Below are 21189 nucleotides of genomic sequence, written 5' to 3'. Positions count from 1 at the left end.
CATCCATCCATCCATCCATCCATATTTGTAGTATGTAATTATATATATATATATATATATATATATATATATATATATATATATATATATATATATATATATATATATACATATACAGTGGTGGTCAAAATTGATGGCACCCCTGAAAAATATGATAAAAAATGGCTGTAAAAAATAAATCTGCATTGTTTATCCTTTTGATCTTTCCTTCAAAAAATTCACAAAAATCTAACCTTTCATTGAAGTAAAAGAATTGAAATTGGGGGGTAAATCACATTATGAAATAAATGTTTTTCTCCAAAACACGCTGGCCATAATTGTTGGCACCCCTAGAATTTTTTATGAGAAAAATATCTCTGAAATATATTCCCCTTAATATTTACATTTTTAAGCACACCAGGGTGAGGAACATGAAATTGTCCAGCTATGACTTCTTGTTTCACAGGAGTTTAAATATGAGGAAACACAAAGGCCAAATTCACTTAATCATCCATCACAATGAGTAAAACCAAAGAATATAGTTCTGATGTGCAGCAAAAGATTGTTGAGCTTCACAAAATAGAGAGTGGGCTGTAAGAAAATAGCTAAAGAATTGAAAATCCCCATTTTGACCATCAGGGCAATAATTAAGAAGTTATAATCAACTAAAGATGTTACGAATCTGCCAGGAAGAGGACGTGTGTCTATATTGTCTTAATGGATGGTGACGAGGAAAGTTTGAGTGGCCAAAGACTCTTCAAGGATCACAGATGGAGAATTGCAGAGATTAGTTCAGTCTTGGGGGTCAGAAAGCCTAAAAAAGAATTATCAAACAACCCCTACATCCCCACATGTTGTTTGGGAGGGTTTCAAGAAAAATCCTCCTCGCTCCTCCAAAAATAAACTCCAGCATATTTAGTTGTCGACACGACTGGAACCTCAAAAGGGACCAGATTCTATGGTCAGATAAAACAAAAAAAAGGGCTTTTTGGCAGCAAACCCACCAGATGTGTTTGGTGCAAACAGGGATGAAGAGTACCCCATGCCTACGGTTAAATATACTGCTGGATCTTATATGTTGTGGGCCTATTTATTTGCTGGAGGTCCTGGACATCTTGTTCAGATACATGGTATTATGGATTCTAGCAAATACAAACAGATAAAAAATCAAAACCTGACAGCCTCTGCTAGAAATCTTATAATGGGCCGTGGTTGGATCTTCCATCAGGACAACGGTCCAAAACAAACATCAAAATCAACACAAAAATGGGTAACTGAGCACAGAATGAAGCTTCTGCCATGACCGTCACAGTTCCCTGACCTGAACCCTATAGAAAATGAGTGGGGTGAACTGAAAAGAAGAAGCACCAACATGAACTTGTGAATCTGAAGGATCTGTATGGAGGAATGGTCTCTGATCTCTTGTCAGTTATTCTCCAAACTCATCAGGCATTATAGAAGAAAACTCAGATCTGTTATCTTGGCAAAAGGAGGTTGCAAAAAGTATTTAATAACAGGGTGCCAACAATTATGGCCAGCGTGTTTTGGAGAAAAACATTTATTTTATAATGTGATTTACCCCCACTTTCAATTCTTTTACTTCAATGTAAGGTTAGATTTTTGTGAATTTTTTGAATGAAAGATCAAAAGGATAAACAATGCAGATTTATTTTTTACAGCCATTTTTTTTATCATATTTATCAGGGATGCCATCAATTTTGACCACCACTGTATATATATATATATATATATATATAAAATGTATAATAACATATTTACATATACACTCCAAAAAATAATGTTGGCTCAACAAATGTATTTATATTTTTTGAGTTTTGACAACTTCAAATGAAGTTGTTCAACCAACAAACTATATTTAATTAGATTAACTTAATTTATAACATTAAAATAAAATGTATAACATTATTATAACATTTATAACATTAAACATTACTAAAAATTTTTTTTAATTCACTCCAACTACTTGAGTTGTAACCCTGGACCCAGTTAATCTGATTTATTTCAGTTAAAATCCACAGCTATCATACCACATACTAATGTATCTTATTTAACATGTATATTTAATGAACAAGATATTACTTGTCACTGGCATTAGCGTAGTCATTGCTTATAGCATCAATCTACTGTTTACCTTCATGTCGGTTACTCTTACTCACAATGGTAACCACAGAAACTTCAACATAACAGAAACTCTTTAATGGCAAACATGGTCTTTCCCTTTCCCTAAAATCACACTTAATTTCAGAATTTATTCTACTTATTCTGTTCTATGCAAAGAATGCTGGGAACTATTATTCCACTGCCCAATTTCCAAAGTTAACAAAACATTTTCATTAAGCTACAACAGCTTCATTAAAGTAGAAATTTGAGTAAAAATTACACATAATATGAAGTTAATGTAATGATCAACATTATTTTAACAGAACTCAAAATAATGTTTGCAACTTAAAAGGTTTAATTAAATCACTAAAATAGATTTTTTTAAATTGTAACCATGCACTTAAATTATGGCAATAGGTCCCCTGAATGACTTTTTAGAGTGTTTTTAAATAAATGTATTAATAGATTTAAAATGCACTTATGCATTTTTTTATTTTTTTTTACATACTGTGTAAACACCTGCTACGGATACTTTCAAGATGAATTTCAGCATGTTAGGCTCTATTCCGCAGCTGAGAGAGAGCTAGAGAAGCATCTGAGCATCTCTGCATTTGCTCAAATTAACGAGTCCAAATTACTTGCTCAAGTATTGAAAAGTTTTCCTTCACATTAATATTTTGTCCAGACCATAGACTGTAAAAAAAGATGGACAGCGCATTGCTGCTTCCTTCCACTGTAGAAAAATGAAGCCAAATATCCCAGAAACAGTCATTGCTGATTACGTCGCTCGGAGCCCGAGTCTGCGCTGTGGTGATCCTGAGGTGGATTATTTGGCAGTGAAGAGCAACAGGACTTACAACAGGAGCGTGGATCGGCAGCCATCTGAATCCTCCAAACCACTGAATACTCTTATGTGGTCTCGTCATTATCTGCTTTTCAAGCTCCTCTGGACCATAATGCAAGATTTTACTAGGTTTGTCTACACAATGGAAATGTCCAAATAGCAATTATGCACCAAAGATGATGACTTTTGTGTGCAGTGTCACTGTTTCTAAATGGCACCTGTCAGTTGTCATCCGTCATAATCCGATGCTCTATCAGCCTCTCAGGGAAAGGTCACCCGGATCAGTAAAGCACTGGCCCTTTTTGTGTGGAGGCCAGAAGGGATCATCTAATTCTTGGCAGCTGTGCCTCGGATCTGCAGGTTCCTGGACCTCCAGCCCGCTGAGCATGTGTGCCCTGTTTGGGGCAGTCTGACAGAACGACTCCAGACTTCAGCATGTGAGGCTCTATTGACGTTCAGCAGAGCAGAGCTAAGAAGTGGCGGAGCATCTCTGTATGTGTTCACCGTTGTAAATTAACGAACCAGAAATAACCATGCTTTGTTTATTACTTGTACCTTCACGTGACTCTTTAAAACGGTCATGAAAACTAGTTTTTTCCATGACCTTTTGAGATTAAAATATTTTAATACACTATGGAAATTATATGTTATAGCATTTATTGAAATTATTTGATCTTGGATTTAATTTAGATTTAAAATAGATTCATTTTAATCCTGTCGGTCAATATTTCTCAGTTGTTTTTTCATACGTTATGCTGCCATATTACTCCATTAATTGTTACTAGAAACATATTACTCCATTAATTGATACTATATACACTTATGAAATCCACATGCACTGCCGCAATGTATTCATTGCTTGCTTGATCAGTAACGGTCTCTCTACGTAGCAGTAAAGACGGCTGACATTTTACAAGTTTATTTCCTTATCGGCAAGAGCTACTTATGTCAGAGAGAGTTTCTGGTGGTCAATAAAGAAGTATATGGAATATTAACATTGTTGCTGTATAATTACAATGGCGAATCCATCATGGTGGAGAAAATTAATCGTAAATGGAGGTAAATTATAGAGAAAAAATATCAGTCTTTTCTTTCATATTATTAGCAAAATGATCAGTATACTCTGCATTGTAAGTTGTAAGTAAGTGTGTTTTAGAATCTCAAATGCTTACTAATGAACTCAACATGTTTGTAACTTTACTTGTGCTGAAACACTCAGAGATTTAGTAAAATGTAATAATTTGTTAGAAAACTAGTGGTTGGAGGATGCAGCATATACGCAGTCTCTGTGTTATGGTTAATTTCTGCACTCCTCGGCTTATGCCATGCGTTTGGACACCGCTTGACTCATCAACTCCATCATTAATATTTATTATGGAACTCTCAGTTATTCAATTATTCAGTCTCCTTTCTCAAAACTTAGGTAGACGTTACATTTGAGTCAGAGGGAGACCTGGAAAACTAATATTCTTCACTATCCTCCTTGAAATGTGATATCATATGATTATTATACACCACCTCTGCTTTAACCATCTGCTTCAAGACCTTGAAAACATTTGCCCTCTCCACGCAACACTGAGATTATACTGCTTGATTATAAAACTCTGAACCATGCGTAAAAGTCAAAATCAGTAGAGAGTGGAGCTTGAGGAACAGTATTTCCACTCCTGCGAAGCGTGAGGAGCTACTCCACATCCGTTTTGGAAAAACAGATCAAAAACGACCCGCTCTCAAGAAGTTTTTTGACTGCGACAGCAGGCTGGTGGGGGGGCGAGGGTTAAATGTTGAAGTCTCGATTCACGAGAAAGATTGGTCTGTGGCCAGTCACTTTGTGTGCTTTCTTTATGAAAAGTAAATCATCCAGAGCTCCCCGGGTTTCGCTTATTTGAATTGTCTGAATGAGCGACAATTGCTGGCTGGTCTGGAGAGCCGTGAGTGACGACAAAGTCTTTCCCCCACTCCTCAGACATTAAATGTGTGCGTCAGGTCTCGTCCAGCACTTCATCACCAATCCCTCTCTCTCTCTCGTCTGATTTGTGAAATGACGGTCTCTTCCCTGCTGGCGGCTCGAGAGGGTTTGGTGAATGGCTGTCATTGTGCTGGCTGGTGGGGGGGGTGTGTGTGTGTGCCCTCTGGCTGATGAGGCCGCAAGACAGTGGGCACACTTTGGCTCCTCTTCAAAGAGCTCACTCGTTAATAAACTCTCATCCCCTCCTCCTTTTATCACAAGGACACTTTATCACACTGTTCTTTTCTTTTCTTGAGTTAACAAATACCTTTTTATCTCGCTCTGCTGTCTAACAAGGGCATATCTCACAGCTCTGCTATTTTAAACAGCCCATCACTCTTCAGCACAGTGCTGTTTATTAATAGCTGTGCTATTTCAGTCAAATTGCCTAATTTTCTAAATGCCAGGATCACAATTACTTTTTCTGTTTGTACAAATGGCTTTCTGCGGATTGTTTGACTGTTGTTTTGTCTTTTACTTGATTCTTTACATTGGCCCTACTTTTTTGTACTTGTTATGGACATTTCCTTGATGCACAAAATAACTTTCATTGTTTGCCTTTTACTTTTCCTGAGTATAAATTCAGTTTGTTGCTTTAGGCCCAAAACAAACTCTACACAGGTACATGAACGCAAACGCTTCTAGCTACACAAGCTTGATTTCTACTGCCATGGTAGAAAGGAATCTTTTTTAAAAAGTTGGTAAAAATTAGTTACTGTCTACCTGAATAATAACACATCTCACTGTGATATCTTCACAAACTTGGTCAATATGGTGGAGATGGACTCCACCTGAAGAACAAAAGGATATTCGGAGGAATTTGTTGAGCCCTGAGGAGTAAATTAGAAGGTGTTGCTGTCTCTGCATTTTTCTCAGCTTTCTCCACTCTTACTGGCAATCTGGCTGAGAGACCCATTGTGTTGCTGTTGCCTAGGATATGCCGCTCTTGTTTGGTAAATGGTAGCATGTCCAGGCAAGCAAAATTAGCACTTAGTCGGAGGTGTTTCCCTATATGGCCTGCTCATTTCCGACCAAGGGTCAATGTATGCCTCTAATAGATAACTCTTCACCCTTGTGGAATCTTCACGTCTTATCTTGTTTTCTTGCCAAAATGTGCATTTGTTCATTCCAACACAATGGAAGCTATTAAAGGAACATAATTTTTCCTTTCTGTACAATTAAAGCGTATTAGAGCAGTAGGCCAACTATTAATTTTTAGTAATTTTTCTGAAGCCTATCCATGACTAGTCAGAACGTTGTGGTAAAGTTAGTTGACTAGTCGTGCAAGTTACCAGAGCTTCAAAAAGGACAAAAACCCACCATAAAACACCATAATAGTGGTCAGAGTCCCATAATATTACAGATCTTGTAAAGCCATCCGAGAGTTTTGTGTGAGAGTCGCCCTCCGCCCTAGCCAGGTTTGAAGTCAGTGAACTGCTAAGCACCTGAACCAGTGGAGATGACCTGACCTGTACTCTAACTCTCTGTCACCTTATTGGTCCTTCTATGAACTAACAAAACGTGCAGGAAATGAGAATGTCAGCTTTAACCAAGGCCGAGGGCTTTGTACTCATCCGGATACCAAGATCTCCAGCAGTGGATCGATGTTGAGTGGCTCCACTGAAGGTGATGCACTCTTTTCAGGATTGGGGACCTAAAGAGGAGAACAAATGAATGCCAGTGTCCATGAGGTTCCCCTTTACCAGAGCTCCCAAACACTAGAAGAGGTCCTCTACAAGGTCTGCCTTTAAAACGTCCCTTGAGAACCTAGAAACTAGGAACCTGGCGTTTGGGGACCCGAGGTTCAACAGGAGTAACAGAAGAGAGCTGCCGGAGAGAACGTGTCAGCTGAGAGGAGCAGATGGATGGAACAAAGGCAGTCATTGTTACGGGCTTGAATGGCTCACGTGTTTTTGGGCTGGAGGCCCAGGCTCTGCAGCTTACCTGTGCTTTGTAGCCATGTAAGAACCTGGCATCAAAACTTAGCTGTCAAGTCCTATGAAAATATTATTATACCCCAATAGAAGATGCTGTCTTGGGAGCTGCCAGAAGGGTTGGTTCTCTAGAAGGCAGCTGTGGGTGGGGGCAGTGTTTGCACATGGAAGCAACTTCCTCTCATCGAGTCGAGCTTGGCAGTTCATCAATGAGGACCTCACACCTTGGAAGTGTGTGTCTGCCTGGGCCTGTCCTTATCAGCTGTCCTGTGACATCTGCCTCTATTGTCTGAATAAGAGCATTGGCTATAAGATCCTTGTTTGGAGGGTTAGATTACCTCAGGTGTAAGACCAGTTCAAACAAATTTGATTATCACTTGCTCGGTTGGACATCAGTGGCAATGTTTTTCTTTTTCTTTTTGTTAGCTACCATGGAGCAGGAGACAGCAGGATGTCATCTTGTTCTAGTTGCTCCATTTTGGGTTCATACCTTCAAACCTCATGAAGCAACTAGAGGTAAAGTGCCTTGCTCAATGGCAAAATTTAGTTTAGCCAAGATTGCCCCTGTCTGGTATGCAATCTTTTATTTTATATGTCAGTTGGCTCATGTGATTTGTTTCGGCTTCAGAACTTCCATTAAGGTAACACAGTGAGCATCGAGGCTCCCTGGTTCTCACGGTGCATTGTGGGACTTTTTACGGAGTGAGCGTAGGATTTTGTGATCGAAACAGCCCTTAAAATAGCAGACTCCCTGACTAATGAACTAGGGAGCTGAATGAGACGCACCCATTGTCAAGCCTACTCCTCGTGGTTGAACTTGGTATTCTTAAGAGTAAAACTTTTCTTAACTATTATTAACTTGTTATTTTCTGACTTAAGAAGAACGTTCAGAATATTTTGTCATCTTAAATAACCTCTTAAAGTTAGAATAACCTCCAACTTCCAATAAATTCATTAAGCATATTACGTTTCTAACATTAAGCATTACAACACATTAGCTACATATGATGCATATTACTAGATATGTGCATGAGTACTCTGAAGTGACAACATGATCGATAACTTAAATAATGATTGGTCATGACTATGCTGAATTCTAGATTCAGTAACAACTCTACAAAGAAGAGTCAAATTAGTCAAAAGAGTCAAACCTCACTTCAATTTTGAGCAGCGTTCAGTTGCGATTAAATAGTTCTTAAGAAATTGAAATAGTATCTTAGGAAGTTTCTTAACTTCTTAAGAAGATTTTCATGAATGTGGCCCCAGGTCCTTTTCTTTTCTTCTTCTTTTTTTTTCCGGTCTTTATCTTTAGCATTGGAGCTAGGTAAGGACAGAGTCAATATGATAGTTTATTTAGCCGAGCTGCTTGCAGGACATCAGTGTCACTTGCTATAAATTGGATGATCATCAACAGCAGTTTACATCCACAAATTGAGCCAAATTGCTTTCATACTAATTTTTACCAGCTCTGGAGTCGACATGAATTGATACTCCCCATTTTTCAAGCAGACTTGTGTGCGGTACTTTGATGCCGCAGGGTTTCTGTTGCCAGTTTGAGAGCACAGATTATGTCCACAGCCATGCTAAAGACCATAATGAGAGCTCACTGTTGGAGTTCTGGAGGTGTATCGGTTCAGCCACAACATCCCTTCTTGAGGTGCCAGAACCCTGGACTGTCTGGACACCGCGCTGAACTCTTGATCTAACAAGGCGCCACACGATTTATTAGAGAGTTTTATACTTCTAATGCACATATTTGTTTCTGACACATGTTGGAACACTATGCCTAAGATAATTGTTGGTTTTATTCCCGTTTTATGTGAACACACACAATCCCCTTGTTAATTGTGGAATGAGAAGCTTAATCAGTTGGAAACCCCGGAGCTAAGGAGATGTTCATATCCTGTGTTCTGTTCTGGGGATTGTATTTTCATATCAACCATTTCAAATAAATACATATTAATAAAGAAAGGAGTCCAGCACCCTGCAGACATTCAGAAATGCTATAGTTTTTTCCTTCTTGACTATAGTTACAATCCTGAAATTCGCTCTTGCAAAATCTTATAGATACAGCAACTCAATTGAATTTGTGACAGGATGTCAACAAAAAACTTAAAGAAAGGCTTGTGGAAGTTTTTGCACACATTTGCACTAAACAATAAAAAAGTTCATGAGCTTGTGGCTCTTTCGCTAGTTGTGCAGACCAGACGAATAGTTGCTCGTTTTTTTTAAAGTATATCACTTTGAATAATTTTGTGTCTGTGATGTGTTGGCTACTTTCTAGGGCTTTTTGTTGTAGACTTAAAACATTTATTAATTTAAATTTGTTCTTGAGAACATTTGGTCTTTTGAGCATATTTAAGATTTGGTAAGTTTCCATCATGTCACGTCAACTTGTTAAAATGTTTTATTTATTATTTGAATGATTTATCACAGATAGCAGGAACATATCTTCAATTGCTATGCATGAAAAAATGTGCTACATGTTTTTCCTTCCGTAACATGTTTTTCCCTTCTGCATTTTGCAAGACTTATTGGGAAAGTGTTCCTTCCAAGACTGGAAATTAATTCCAGCTTTTGGTTGAATGTCTTTCCACAGTGATGAATTGCGAAAAGAAGTTCGCCAGCTGAAGAAAGAATTACTCGCAATCAAACAGCGAAAAGAAGATGGCGTGAAGAAAGAGGAGGATGTCACTGAGGGTGAGTGTCTCTGCCACGAAATCACAGCTGTTTGTCTTTTTATTGACAGAATTTGAAAAGCTGAAAGCGTGAGTGAAAACGTAATTTATTTCTCGCACATGGTGTAATGAAAGCATTTTAACCTCTCCCAAAATCAAGTCAGCATGTACTGAGGTCCTCCAAACAACTGAATTGTTCAGTTTTGGAGGTTTGTTTTTGTACATCAGCCCTTGCTTTTTTATACATATGAAAAAAAAATCTGAAGCTGCTGTGTTTGTGTGTTTTGAAAGCCTGAATGTTGGCTGTGAAGTGAGCGTGTGGATAACATTAAACATTTGGCATTTCTAGCTGTTATTTAGTCATTTTTTTGGACGTGCCTAGTTGATTGCTTACCTTTTGTGAGCATTTTAAAGAGAGCAATGAAACTTTTTTTTCAGTCATCATTCGGTAATCATTTACTCAACCCCATATCATTCCAAATCAGTGTAATGTTTGGATTACAAAAGAAGAATTTTTGCAGAATGTTCTAAAAATGGGCCAATTTACATCATTCCATGGTGTTGATTGGACTGCTGTTTACTTGGGTTTCCCATAGCTATTTGATCAGTAAAAACACACAAAATGACCAAGTTTAAATATACCCAATGAAAGCAGCTTTGACCAGGGGGTGCTAAGCTCTAAAAACGGTAAAAGCCCCAGTGAAATGCTCCATATGACTTGTGCACTATATTTGTATTTTTCTTTTGAAGCCATACAATACCTTTGTGTGAGGAGCAGACACAGTTCTAGTTATCCCCTAAAACATGTCAAAATGATAATTTAGTAATATTTTCTATTTTCTTTCTTCTTTCCTTTTTTAAGCATGAACATAAATAACCATGCCATATTTCAGCCCAAAATCAAAAGGAAAAAAACAAAGGATATTATATTTTGCTTAAAGAAAATTACAATAAATAAATTAAATGGAGGTATTTATACATCATGCTAGTATTTAATGATTTTTATTTTGTTCAATTTATAGTGCTTAAAATTATTCAAAGATGTTTGGATTACATTTATTACGGTTATACAGTAAAACAGTTTTGTTTAATATAATGCTTAATATAAAAAATGTGGTTTAATGGTTTAAAATTACCCCCCCCCCCCCACAACATTTCTAGGTCAGGTTATTACAATACATTTTAATTAAGTCTAGTTTCTAATATTCTCCTGTTTGCAAAGGTTTCTGTGGTTTGGCAACATTCCTTTCTAATATTTATCATAACCATAAAAACGTGCCGCTCAGCTGATTTATGCAAATCTATTTTTTTGTCCTTTTTCCAGTGTTGGGGAAAGCTACTTTTAAAAGTAATTAATTACAACATTGCGCTAATCCCTAAAAAAGTAACTAATTGTGTTACCTAGTTACTTTTTATGGAATTTTTACTTTTTCTCATCTGGGCTAGGCTTGCTTGTTTTTAATAACAAAAAATAAAATAAAACAATAAGCGTCAGGCTGAAGGAAATGCAAATTCACGTCTGTTTAGCTCAAACAAACCTTTCAGCTGTGCTGCCATTCTGGATTGCAGAAGAACGCAGAACAAGAAAGTTCAACACTCTTACATCAGCAATAAAAACAAAGAAATAAAACTCAAATATGATGTTTATTTAACGTAATTTTTGGTTATTTGTATGGTTGAATTGGATCATCAAAGGTCAACAGCAAAGACATTGTTTACTAAAGTGAGATTAAATACAAAAAAGTGTATTTGAGAGTTATTCATTTGGAATACAGAATCTGTTTTTGTGCAAGTGATATGAGTAAATGCTCATATTTAGTCTAGATGTACAATAATCATGTTCGCACACAACACCTCTGCACTTACGATTTCTCTTAACATGGGGACAGGAGAGCTGTCAGTCAATAGATGGCAAAACAAAGTTACTTGCTTTACTTATTTGAAAAAATAACTAATTAATTTGATTACGTAACTCACATTACTTGTAATGTGTTACCCCCAACACTGCTGTTTTCACTCAATCTCCTTAATTTCCTCAAACTTGATATGTTATGGACAAATCAGAGAAAGAAGTTATATTCGAATATTAAGAAGATGTTATCCTCACAGGATTTGAGATAGAGGTGTATCTATTCAGAAGAATGTTTCAGTTTTCTCTTAGAGGGTCCATTCAATCGAACATCCATTGGTAAAGAGACTTAAGAACATTTCATTTCACTGCTCAAAGTGCACACAGAGCTCACACAGACAAGGTCGGAGCCTTTTCTGTTTGTCAGATCCAGAAGGCACTCTTGGGTTTTCGCTCTGCTTCCTGTGAGGATCACTGCATGCTTGAGATTTGCGCAGGCTAACCTTTGACCTCTGCAGAGCTGTGCAATGGCCCTGTTGTATATCACTGTCTTCACGTTGTGTGTTCTCAGGGGGCAAAGGTGTGTCCCCTCACCCTTGTCGTTGTCAGTGTCTTTTAACGTTTGGCCTGGAATGTGCTATTTACGCTTAGCAGCCAGTTCATGTTTGAGGCCTACTTGCTTTAGCAAGCAGGACAGTATTTATTATAAAATGAATTACAAAGAGCTGTCTTGGAGAGTTTGCATGATAGGATGTTCCAGTAAATTAGGAATGAATTGCAATCGTGGTTTTAGTTTCGTCAGTAAAACTAAATACACCCTGATAATCATTAGTTTGAACTTAGTTTTAGAACTTGTCATGTGTGAAAAATCAGGTTTGTTCAATAGCACATGCAAATGTACAATAGAAGAACTTAAACATTCTCTCATTGGCTCTTCATTTGGCGCTATGACAGTTTCTTGACAAAACGCTTAAACAGTCACTTGTGCCAGTATGGTGTTGACATTATCCACATTTTTGTGGGTAATGTGGAGTGACCAGCCTTTGCATTTGCAGTAGAATTTAAAAGAAATAAATGAAAAAGTAAGTGTTACAAATCGTAATGCTGACGGAGGTATAATATATTTTTAAGACTGTCAGCTTTGTTTCGAAGGGCTTTCGTAATGACTGTGAAAGACAAATTTGACCAAACTGTTGAAGACACGTGAAATTCCCAAGTCACTTTGAAAAGTATGCAGATATTTTTGTATTGATTTTATTATTTACGAGAAGAAAATTAGTGTCAGAAATGCATGTCTGCCCACAGCGACCCATTTGTCAGTCTGTCAGAGGCATGTTTGGGGGCTGTTCACACAGGACACATTTCTGTGCTCTTTATATTCTATTGTCTTTAACTGTTTGTCTGTGTAAATAGACTATGCATCAGACAGACACATAACAGCCATGCTTTTATAAAGCGGTGTCAAAGTTAAAAACCATTAAAAACTTTTAAAATAGTACTTTGTGCTTGAATTGCTCTGGTGGGAAGAAAATTCCTTTTAAATCCTTAATAATATTAAAATAATAATAGTAATTCCTTAATTTATTATTTTTCTTTTACTACTGCTACATTGTGTAAAAAGTGATCAGTTGACGTAACAGAAAATGTGAGGAAACCTGTTGCCATAAAATTAAGTAAATAAACTTCATGTAATTGAAAAAATTAAGTTATGTGAACTTGACATTTCCACATTCCACTTAATTCCACTTAAATTTTTCAAATATGCATGGTTTATTTACTTAATAATTTTATTGCAACGGGTTTCCTCACTTTTTTTTAATTAAGTTAAGTCAACTGATCACTTTTTACAGTGTACTACTACTACTTCTAACTAATAAAATATAACTCAATATAATAAACATGTTGGAATAATATAATATAATTAAATGTATGCTGAATTGTAGTTCATATTAGAAACAAAAAATTTGAAATGAATAGTAATAATAAGCAGTAAAAATGATATAATTGAGATTTTATATATATATATATATATATATATATATATATATATATATTTACTATTAAGAAAAAAAATAAAAAATAAATAAATAAATATATATATATATATGCATCTCCTGCATAAGTGTGTATATTATACAGTGAGGAAAATAAGTATTTGAACACCCTGCTATTTTGCAAGTTCTCCCACTTGGATATCATGGAGGGGTCTGAAATTGTCATCGTAGGTGCATGTCCACTGTGAGGGACATAATCAAAAAAAAAAATCCAGAAATCACAATATATGATTTTTTAACTATTTATTTGTATGATACAGCTGCAAATAAGTATTTGAACACCTGTCTATCAGCTAGAATTCTGACCCTCAAAGACCTGTTAGTCTGCCTTTAAAATGTCCACCTCCACTCCATTTATTATCCTAAATTAGATGCACCTGTTTGAGGTCGTTAGCTGCATAAAGACACCTGTCCACCCCATACAATCAGTAAGAATCCAACTACTAACATGGCCAAGACCAAAGAGCTGTCCAAAGACACTAGAGACAAAATTGTACACCTCCACAAGGCTGGAAAGGGCTACGGGGAAATTGCCAAGCAGCTTGGTGAAAAAAGGTCCACTGTTGGAGCAATCATTAGAAAATGGAAGAAGCTAAACATGACTGTCAATCTCCATCGGACTGGGGCTCCATGCAAGATCTCACCTCGTGGGGTCTCAATGATCCTAAGAAAGGTGAGAAATCAGCCCAGAACTACACGGGAGGAGCTGGTCAATGACCTGAAAAGAGCTGGGACCACCGTTTCCGAGGTTACTGTTGGTAATACACTAAGACGTCATGGTTTAAAATCATGCATGGCACGGAAGGTTCCCCTGCTTAAACCAGCACATGTCAAGGCCCGTCTTAAGTTTGCCAATGACCATTTGGATGATCCAGAGGAGTCATGGGAGAAAGTCATGTGGTCAGATGAGACCAAAATAGAACTTTTTGGTCATAATTCCACTAAACGTGTTTGGAGGAAGAAGAATGAGGAGTACCATCCCAAGAACATCATCCCTACTGTGAAGCATGGGGGTGGTAGCATCATGCTTTGGGGGTGTTTTTCTGCACATGGGACAGGGCGACTGCACTGTATTAAGGAGAGGATGACCGGGGCCATGTATTGCGAGATTTTGGGGAACAACCTCCTTCCCTCAGTTAGAGCATTGAAGATGGGTCGAGGCTGGGTCTTCCAACATGACAATGACCCGAAGCACACAGCCAGGATAACCAAGGAGTGGCTCTGTAAGAAGCATATCAAGGTTCTGGCGTGGCCTAGCCAGTCTCCAGACCTAAACCCAATAGAGAATCTTTGGAGGGAGCTCAAACTCTGTGTTTCTCAGCGACAGCCCAGAAACCTGACTGATCTAGAGAAGATCTGTGTGGAGGAGTGGGCCAGAATCCCTCCTGCAGTGTGTGCAAACCTGGTGAAAAACTACAGGAAACGTTTGACCTCTGTAATTGCAAACAAAGGCTACTGTACCAAATATTAACATTGATTTTCTCAGGTGTTCAAATACTTATTTGCAGCTGTATCATACAAATAAATAGTTAAAAAAATCATATATTGTGATTTCTGGATTTTTTTTTTTTTAGATTATGTCTCTCACATTGGACATGCACCTACGATGACAATTTCAGACCCCTCCATGATTTCTAAGTGGGAGAACTTGCAAAATAGCAGGGTGTTCAAATACTTATTTTCCTCACTGTGTATATATATATATATATATATATATATATATATATATATATATATATATATATATATATATATATATATATATATATATATATATATTAATGTGTGTAAACAAATGAATAGTTAAAAGGCTTTTCCTGTGTCAGTTTTCTGCAACATGGTTGTTCTGGTCTATTCATTCTCAACAAAATGCAAAAAACGTGTCTAAAACTGAACTTCAATCATCGCATTTTAAACCAGCTTCACCGATGTTCTGCTTCCATCTCTGTGTCAATATCCAGAAGTTGGCTGTCTTGCCATCGAGACATCTGGCCCCACCCCCTAATCTCAATGTTTGGGTTTGAGTCCGGTTCTCTAGTGTTCATATGTCCACAGAGGCTACTTCCAGCTTTGTATTCAGTCCCAAAAGCAAACACATTCCTCCCCTCTCTCTAATAACAGCAACCCGCTCTCTTGGCATCTGGTATCTTATTTTAGGAAGAAGCCAATTGTCTCCTCCGCAATTCACCAAGCAAACTAGAAGACATTTGTACCTTTTTGAATTATTATTTTCGACAGGCATCACTTTAGTTTTCAAGACATAAATTATAGCATGTTCGTCTAGTCTGGTTTTCTCTTTCTTGGCATGGCTGTCATTTGTAAGAGCCAAAAATAAGAGAGACATGCTAAAAACACTGTCCGTTTTCTACCCACCCTAAATGATGTGGCAACATTCTTTCTACTACTCTGAGTTATTTATACAGGTTATGCCTGTGTGCACAGGGTGTTTCATTTCAATGGAACCTTGTCAGTCAAACACATTGATGTGTAAGACAAATTGTCAGAGCATAATCTTACAAAAAGACACTTTAGAAAATGATTTTCTATCAAAGCATTTCAATGCATTCGTTTCCTTGCACTAGATTTGCCACCCAATAAGTATCAGTGATTTCTGAAGGATCATGTGACACTGAAGACTGGAGTAATGGTGCTGAAAATAATAAATCTTTTTAAAATATATTAAAATAAAATTTTATTTTAAATTGTTATCATATTTCATCAATAGTACTGTTTTTGCTGTATTTTTTATCAAATAAATGCAGCCTTGGTGAGCAGAAGAAACTTCTTTCAAAAACATCCAAATCCAAAGTTTTGCCCAGTTGACTTTGTACGCTGACGCATGTATCATTCCTATTTTGCACCCGACGCACAGCGGACTTTTCCCTCCACGGACGCACGTCGGTAAATTAGGGAATGAACTTGCGCTCCCGGGGGCGGTTCAGCGAAAAGAGGAGGCGTGTTCCGGCGCAAACGTTCCCTGGTGCTATTTTGCAGTTCCAGAAAACAATTCCGCCACTGACCAGGAAAAACCTAGTCTAAAGTCAGTGGCGCGTTATTCAGATGCTGTTTTAAGGGCGCATGCTTGGACATAATGTAGCGTGTGCACAACGCGCAAACACTTTGCTTCTCTCATCTACACCGACGCAGCAGTTCCCATTTTTGCGAACCATACATAATTACAAGGAAAAATTAACCACCTGGCAAATCCGCCGTTATAATAGCAATCCGCCATGGAACAAACACGCCTGCTCTTCACCTAAACCACACATATGAGTAATGTAGCAACTTCAGACCAACCCATTTTAGATTTGCATCGGGCGCAAGAGTCATTTATCCCGCCGGTATAATAGCAACATTGCCCGAGATCCGCCCACAAAGTTACTTGCGTTTCGCCTTTGATACTTGCGTTTCAGATCGTTAAAATAGGGCCCTATATATAAAATTATCAGGGATGCTCTGAAATATCAGCCGCCGGAATTATTGGTCGAAAATGCATTTTTATTTTTTGTCCGAAAGAGAAAAAAGGCAGAAAATATGAGCCGAAAATATACGTGTTCAGAGCTCAGGTTTAACTCGCGTGCAGCATTTTATCTGTTACTTTGCGAGATGCACAACTTCGAAGCGACTCTGGCTTTTTGGTATAATATAACTGTCAAATTTTTCTTGGTCCTTAAAAGAGTTGTCAGTGTATTCGGGTAGATAATATCCAGGGTTCAGTACAAATTAAGCTCAACCAAAAGAATTTGTGGCATAATGTTAATTATGGAATTATCTCTTTTTTTCTGTGGAAAAATCTGAAATTTGGGTTACAGTGAGGCGCTTACATGAAGGCGACCAATCCATAAGCTTAAATTACTATTTTAATAGTATAGCCACAAGATGTAAACAATATGTTTAACTAGTATTTAGTGTGCAAAAAATTGCTTACTAACATTTTTGTTGTAAAGTTCTAACCAGTTTTACATTTTACAATGACAATGCAATGCTAAAACCCTAAAAGAAATGTAAAAATGGTTGAAAAAGCTTTACAGCTCCAAAAATGCAATAATGTAAAGTTTCAGCAGAAGAATGAATGAAGTGGTTTTATAAAATTATAAACTTCACATTTCTCATTTTAAATGCTCCAAAAATTGCCCCATTGTTGGAAGTGTCTTATCATTTTTTTTTAAAGGGGTGGTTGATTTATGTTTTTTCTTTTCTAACTTTAGTTAGTGTGTATTGTTGCTGTTTGAGCATAAACAACATCTGCAAAGTCACGACACTCAAAGTTCAGAGCAAAGGGAGAAATTTTATTTTAAAGAAATTGCTTTTTAAGGACTACAACAAACGGCTGGTAGGGACTACACAACATTACTCCTGGGTTAGTGACATCACTAACCCTAGAATTTACATAAACCCCGCCCCCGGAACGCGATTCATAGATTATCATGACAGAATATGCTAATCAATGACAAGAAGATATCTATACATAAGCTACATAAATTCAACAACTAACCATTCAGAAATATTGTCTGCATATTGTCACTTCTTCTTGAGTCTCTCCATCTTTGTCTGACTCCAGTTTGAACATAAAAGGCTAAAAGTTTTTGAAATTTTCAGGACACAAGCTGTTGAAGCTCCGCCCTCTGTGCCGGGAGCAGCAGCTTATTTGCATTTTTGCAAAACGGTGCGTTTTTGCTCACCCTCAAAAAGTGACAATTTTAACATGGTATATAAAAATATCTGTGGGGTATTTGGAGCTAAAACTTCACATACACACTCTGGGGACATCAAAGACTTATTTTACATCTTGTGAAAAGGGCATTATACCACCCCTTTAAAGAAAATAAGGGATATATTGAGTGCCACAATTTCTATTTCTAAGTTAGAAAACAACAAGCAACTCTGTTATTTAATCAGAATATTGCGACCTATCTAGTGGGATCTTCAGGTTTTGACTTTGACAGAGGCTGACTTTGGATATACTACAGTTGAGACCCACTACCTTCATAAAAACGTTGGCTACCAAAAATACTGGTAAATGCTGATTGTCAAATGCACACTAGATGAACTAATTCCATTTTGTGTGTTTCTTCTGATTAAGTTCAAACCTTTAGCATTGAATTCCACAGAGTAATTCTCAGCAGAAACTCACGTCCTCCCATGCTGGGCTTCTGAAGATGCTAGCGTCGACTGATGGACCACAGTTAGCTTCGAGAAGCCTTGAGTTCATCCACTCGTTCTTGACCAGCAAAAGGGAAATAATCCACCTCCCAAATGATGAGGTGTTTGTCGTCCCCATCAACCCCCTGTTGCTTGATTTGTAGCTCTTTTCGGCCCGAGTGACAGGAGAGGGATGGAATGTTGTTAGAATAGCCGTCAAACTCAAAGACAGTACTTAGCAGCACCAGCTGGAGTAGATGGAGTGTGCTGCTGTTGTGGGCCCTAAGGGTGCCATCATTCAGCAGTCCTGCAGCTGGGCCGAAGCGCGAGCGTTGAGCAAGCCTAGTGGAAGGCATCACTTTTTGCTCACATAAATCAAGAAGAAAAGGGTTGTTACCGGCGCTGACTTTTAGAAAAGGTGATTTTGATCGCGGCTCTAAATTTGTGGCATTCATGCGTTGAATACCTCTGTAAATGAGTAATTGCATGGTCTGAGTAGCTAATGACAGCCAAATAACCTGTTTCACTCAAACTTTAGTTACTTAATTAAGTTCACTCTACCTGAACATTACACCTCCAGTTCGTACAGAAATGTTTTCAGGTGAAGGACGAGATGTTTGTCTGTCAGGCATGTTAATTGGATCCAGTTCAAGCTGTGTCGAGGGTTTTTTGAATAATCGACTAATCTAACAATTATTCTAGTGATTATTCTGGGGATTCATTCTGTAGTTAAGGAGAACTCCGGTCAATTTTAACATTGAGGTCATTTTTTTTGTAAATTTGGAGTGCTGTCAATACAGAGAACAACGACAAAAATCGGTGTTGCCTACACCGTGTTATCCTCTTTTTAAAATTACACATACCTGTATTTACATCCTGTTTTCGGTCGAAGTCCATAGTAGTCGATTGTCGAGTTCACGCGCATAGGTTTAGTTACCTATGATCACGCGCGTGAACTCGACAATCGATTACTATGGACTTCGACCGAAAACAGGATGTAAATACAGGTATGAGCGCTGGCTGAATTAACTTCATTTTTATTCATATCTTTCACATCTACTGCAGTCAGATTCACCCGTGTTCACTCTGAAGGAATCACTCACATTGGCTGTGCACTTGTAATGACACATCAAGGGTGTTAAAAGGCTAAAAGCAGGTTTAAAACTTGCCCCATTTAAGTCAACAGGGTGCAAATTTTAAAAAGAGGATAACATGGTGTAGGCAACACCGATTTTTGTCGTTGTTCTCTGTATTGACAGCACTCCAAATTTACAAAAAAATGAGCTCAATGTTAAAATTGACCGGAGTTCTCCTTTAAGAACTCTACAATAATTCAGCTTTTGTCTAGATTTAAGAGGTTGTTTTAGAGTTAAAAAACAGCAATCAACTTTCTTGATTGCAAGCAAGCAAGCAACATACTTTCAATGAATGACAGGTAAAAAAAATACTTAATTCACTTAAATTTAATGGAGCTGCTTGATCTCACCTTTTTTGAAGGGGGAATGGGCTTTTTGATTGGGCTGGATATTGACAGTTACCTCGTGTTTCTTTTATATGACCAATTTAATTAATAATTGAACTTACAATAATTGATGCTTTACAGAAATGACCGATGACAGATTGTGAGCTGCATCTTCTTTTCCTGTCATACAATGGTCTTGGGATGCAATGCTTTTTTTTTATTGCTCAGGCTGCAATAAAAAGCTTTGTCATTTGAGTTTGAAATGATCTCTTGTTACGTCCTGTGAGATCAAAAGACTATTAGACAACAAAAATGTTAACATACTAATAGTGTTGTCACAATACTGGAATTTCCAACTTCGATACGATACCTTGAAAAATATAATATTTTATACTATTTTCGATACCACAGGGAAAACTGCCATAAATACTGCCATACAGATAATTTGTTGTTATCATCTCATATTTTTTTTTTATAATTTGGGTAATTTTGTTGTTATAGCTTACACAGGCTTTATTTTAATTTCTGAACTACATTTACAAAAAAATAGACCAATAAACAGTCGGTAACAAAATAAGATCAAATAAAGAAATTGCAAAGATAGCACAAATAAATACAATAGAATACAAAGAGATATGAAATATTTTTCAGGTGGGTATATAGTATATTCAGGTAAGAAATGCTACAGCTAGGCTAATCAAAGGTAAAATAACACTGGATAGTCTTCATTGTAAAAATGAAATACAGATTAATGCTTACAATTAAAGTTACAAAAGTTATTTAGTCAAGATGAGCGAGTGATTTTCTCTTTGTCTTTTGTTCTCTGATTAATATGACAGACGGCAGCAGGTTTATTAGGCTGCTGTCACTTTAAGAGCTTATGCACGGATCCAATATACTGTTACACAACATGCGTTATCTTTCTCAACTATTTACGTTCCAAAACTCACTATATTTACCTGAAAACTCTGCAAGACAGGCACTTTGACATCATTTTGTATGTATTTTACAGTTTAAGCGCAGTAAGCCACATAACAATTTGGTACTTTTGGTGCTTGTGAGCCGTTTGAGAGGCGGCTTTATGAGAGCGACACTTATATAGATCAGTAGTGCGCACG

The 21189-nt window shown here is 37.3% G+C and overlaps 1 protein-coding gene across 1 annotated transcript in view; it reads left to right on the top strand.

Annotated features, from left to right (window-relative positions):
- The window catches only part of cwc27 (CWC27 spliceosome associated cyclophilin), a 47994-nt gene that overhangs the window by 14503 nt on the left and 12302 nt on the right, over positions 1-21189 (top strand). The window contains exon 10 of the mRNA XM_084103639.1: positions 9486-9586. Coding sequence (XP_083959765.1) covers positions 9486-9586 — 101 coding nt within the window. The remainder of the gene's footprint in view (positions 1-9485; positions 9587-21189) is intronic.

Source organism: Abramis brama (assembly GCF_963993115.1).
Source record: "Abramis brama genome assembly, chromosome: 25".
In the NCBI taxonomy this organism is placed as follows: domain Eukaryota; kingdom Metazoa; phylum Chordata; class Actinopteri; order Cypriniformes; family Leuciscidae; genus Abramis; species Abramis brama.
This window is presented reverse-complemented; position numbering and strand designations above follow the sequence as displayed.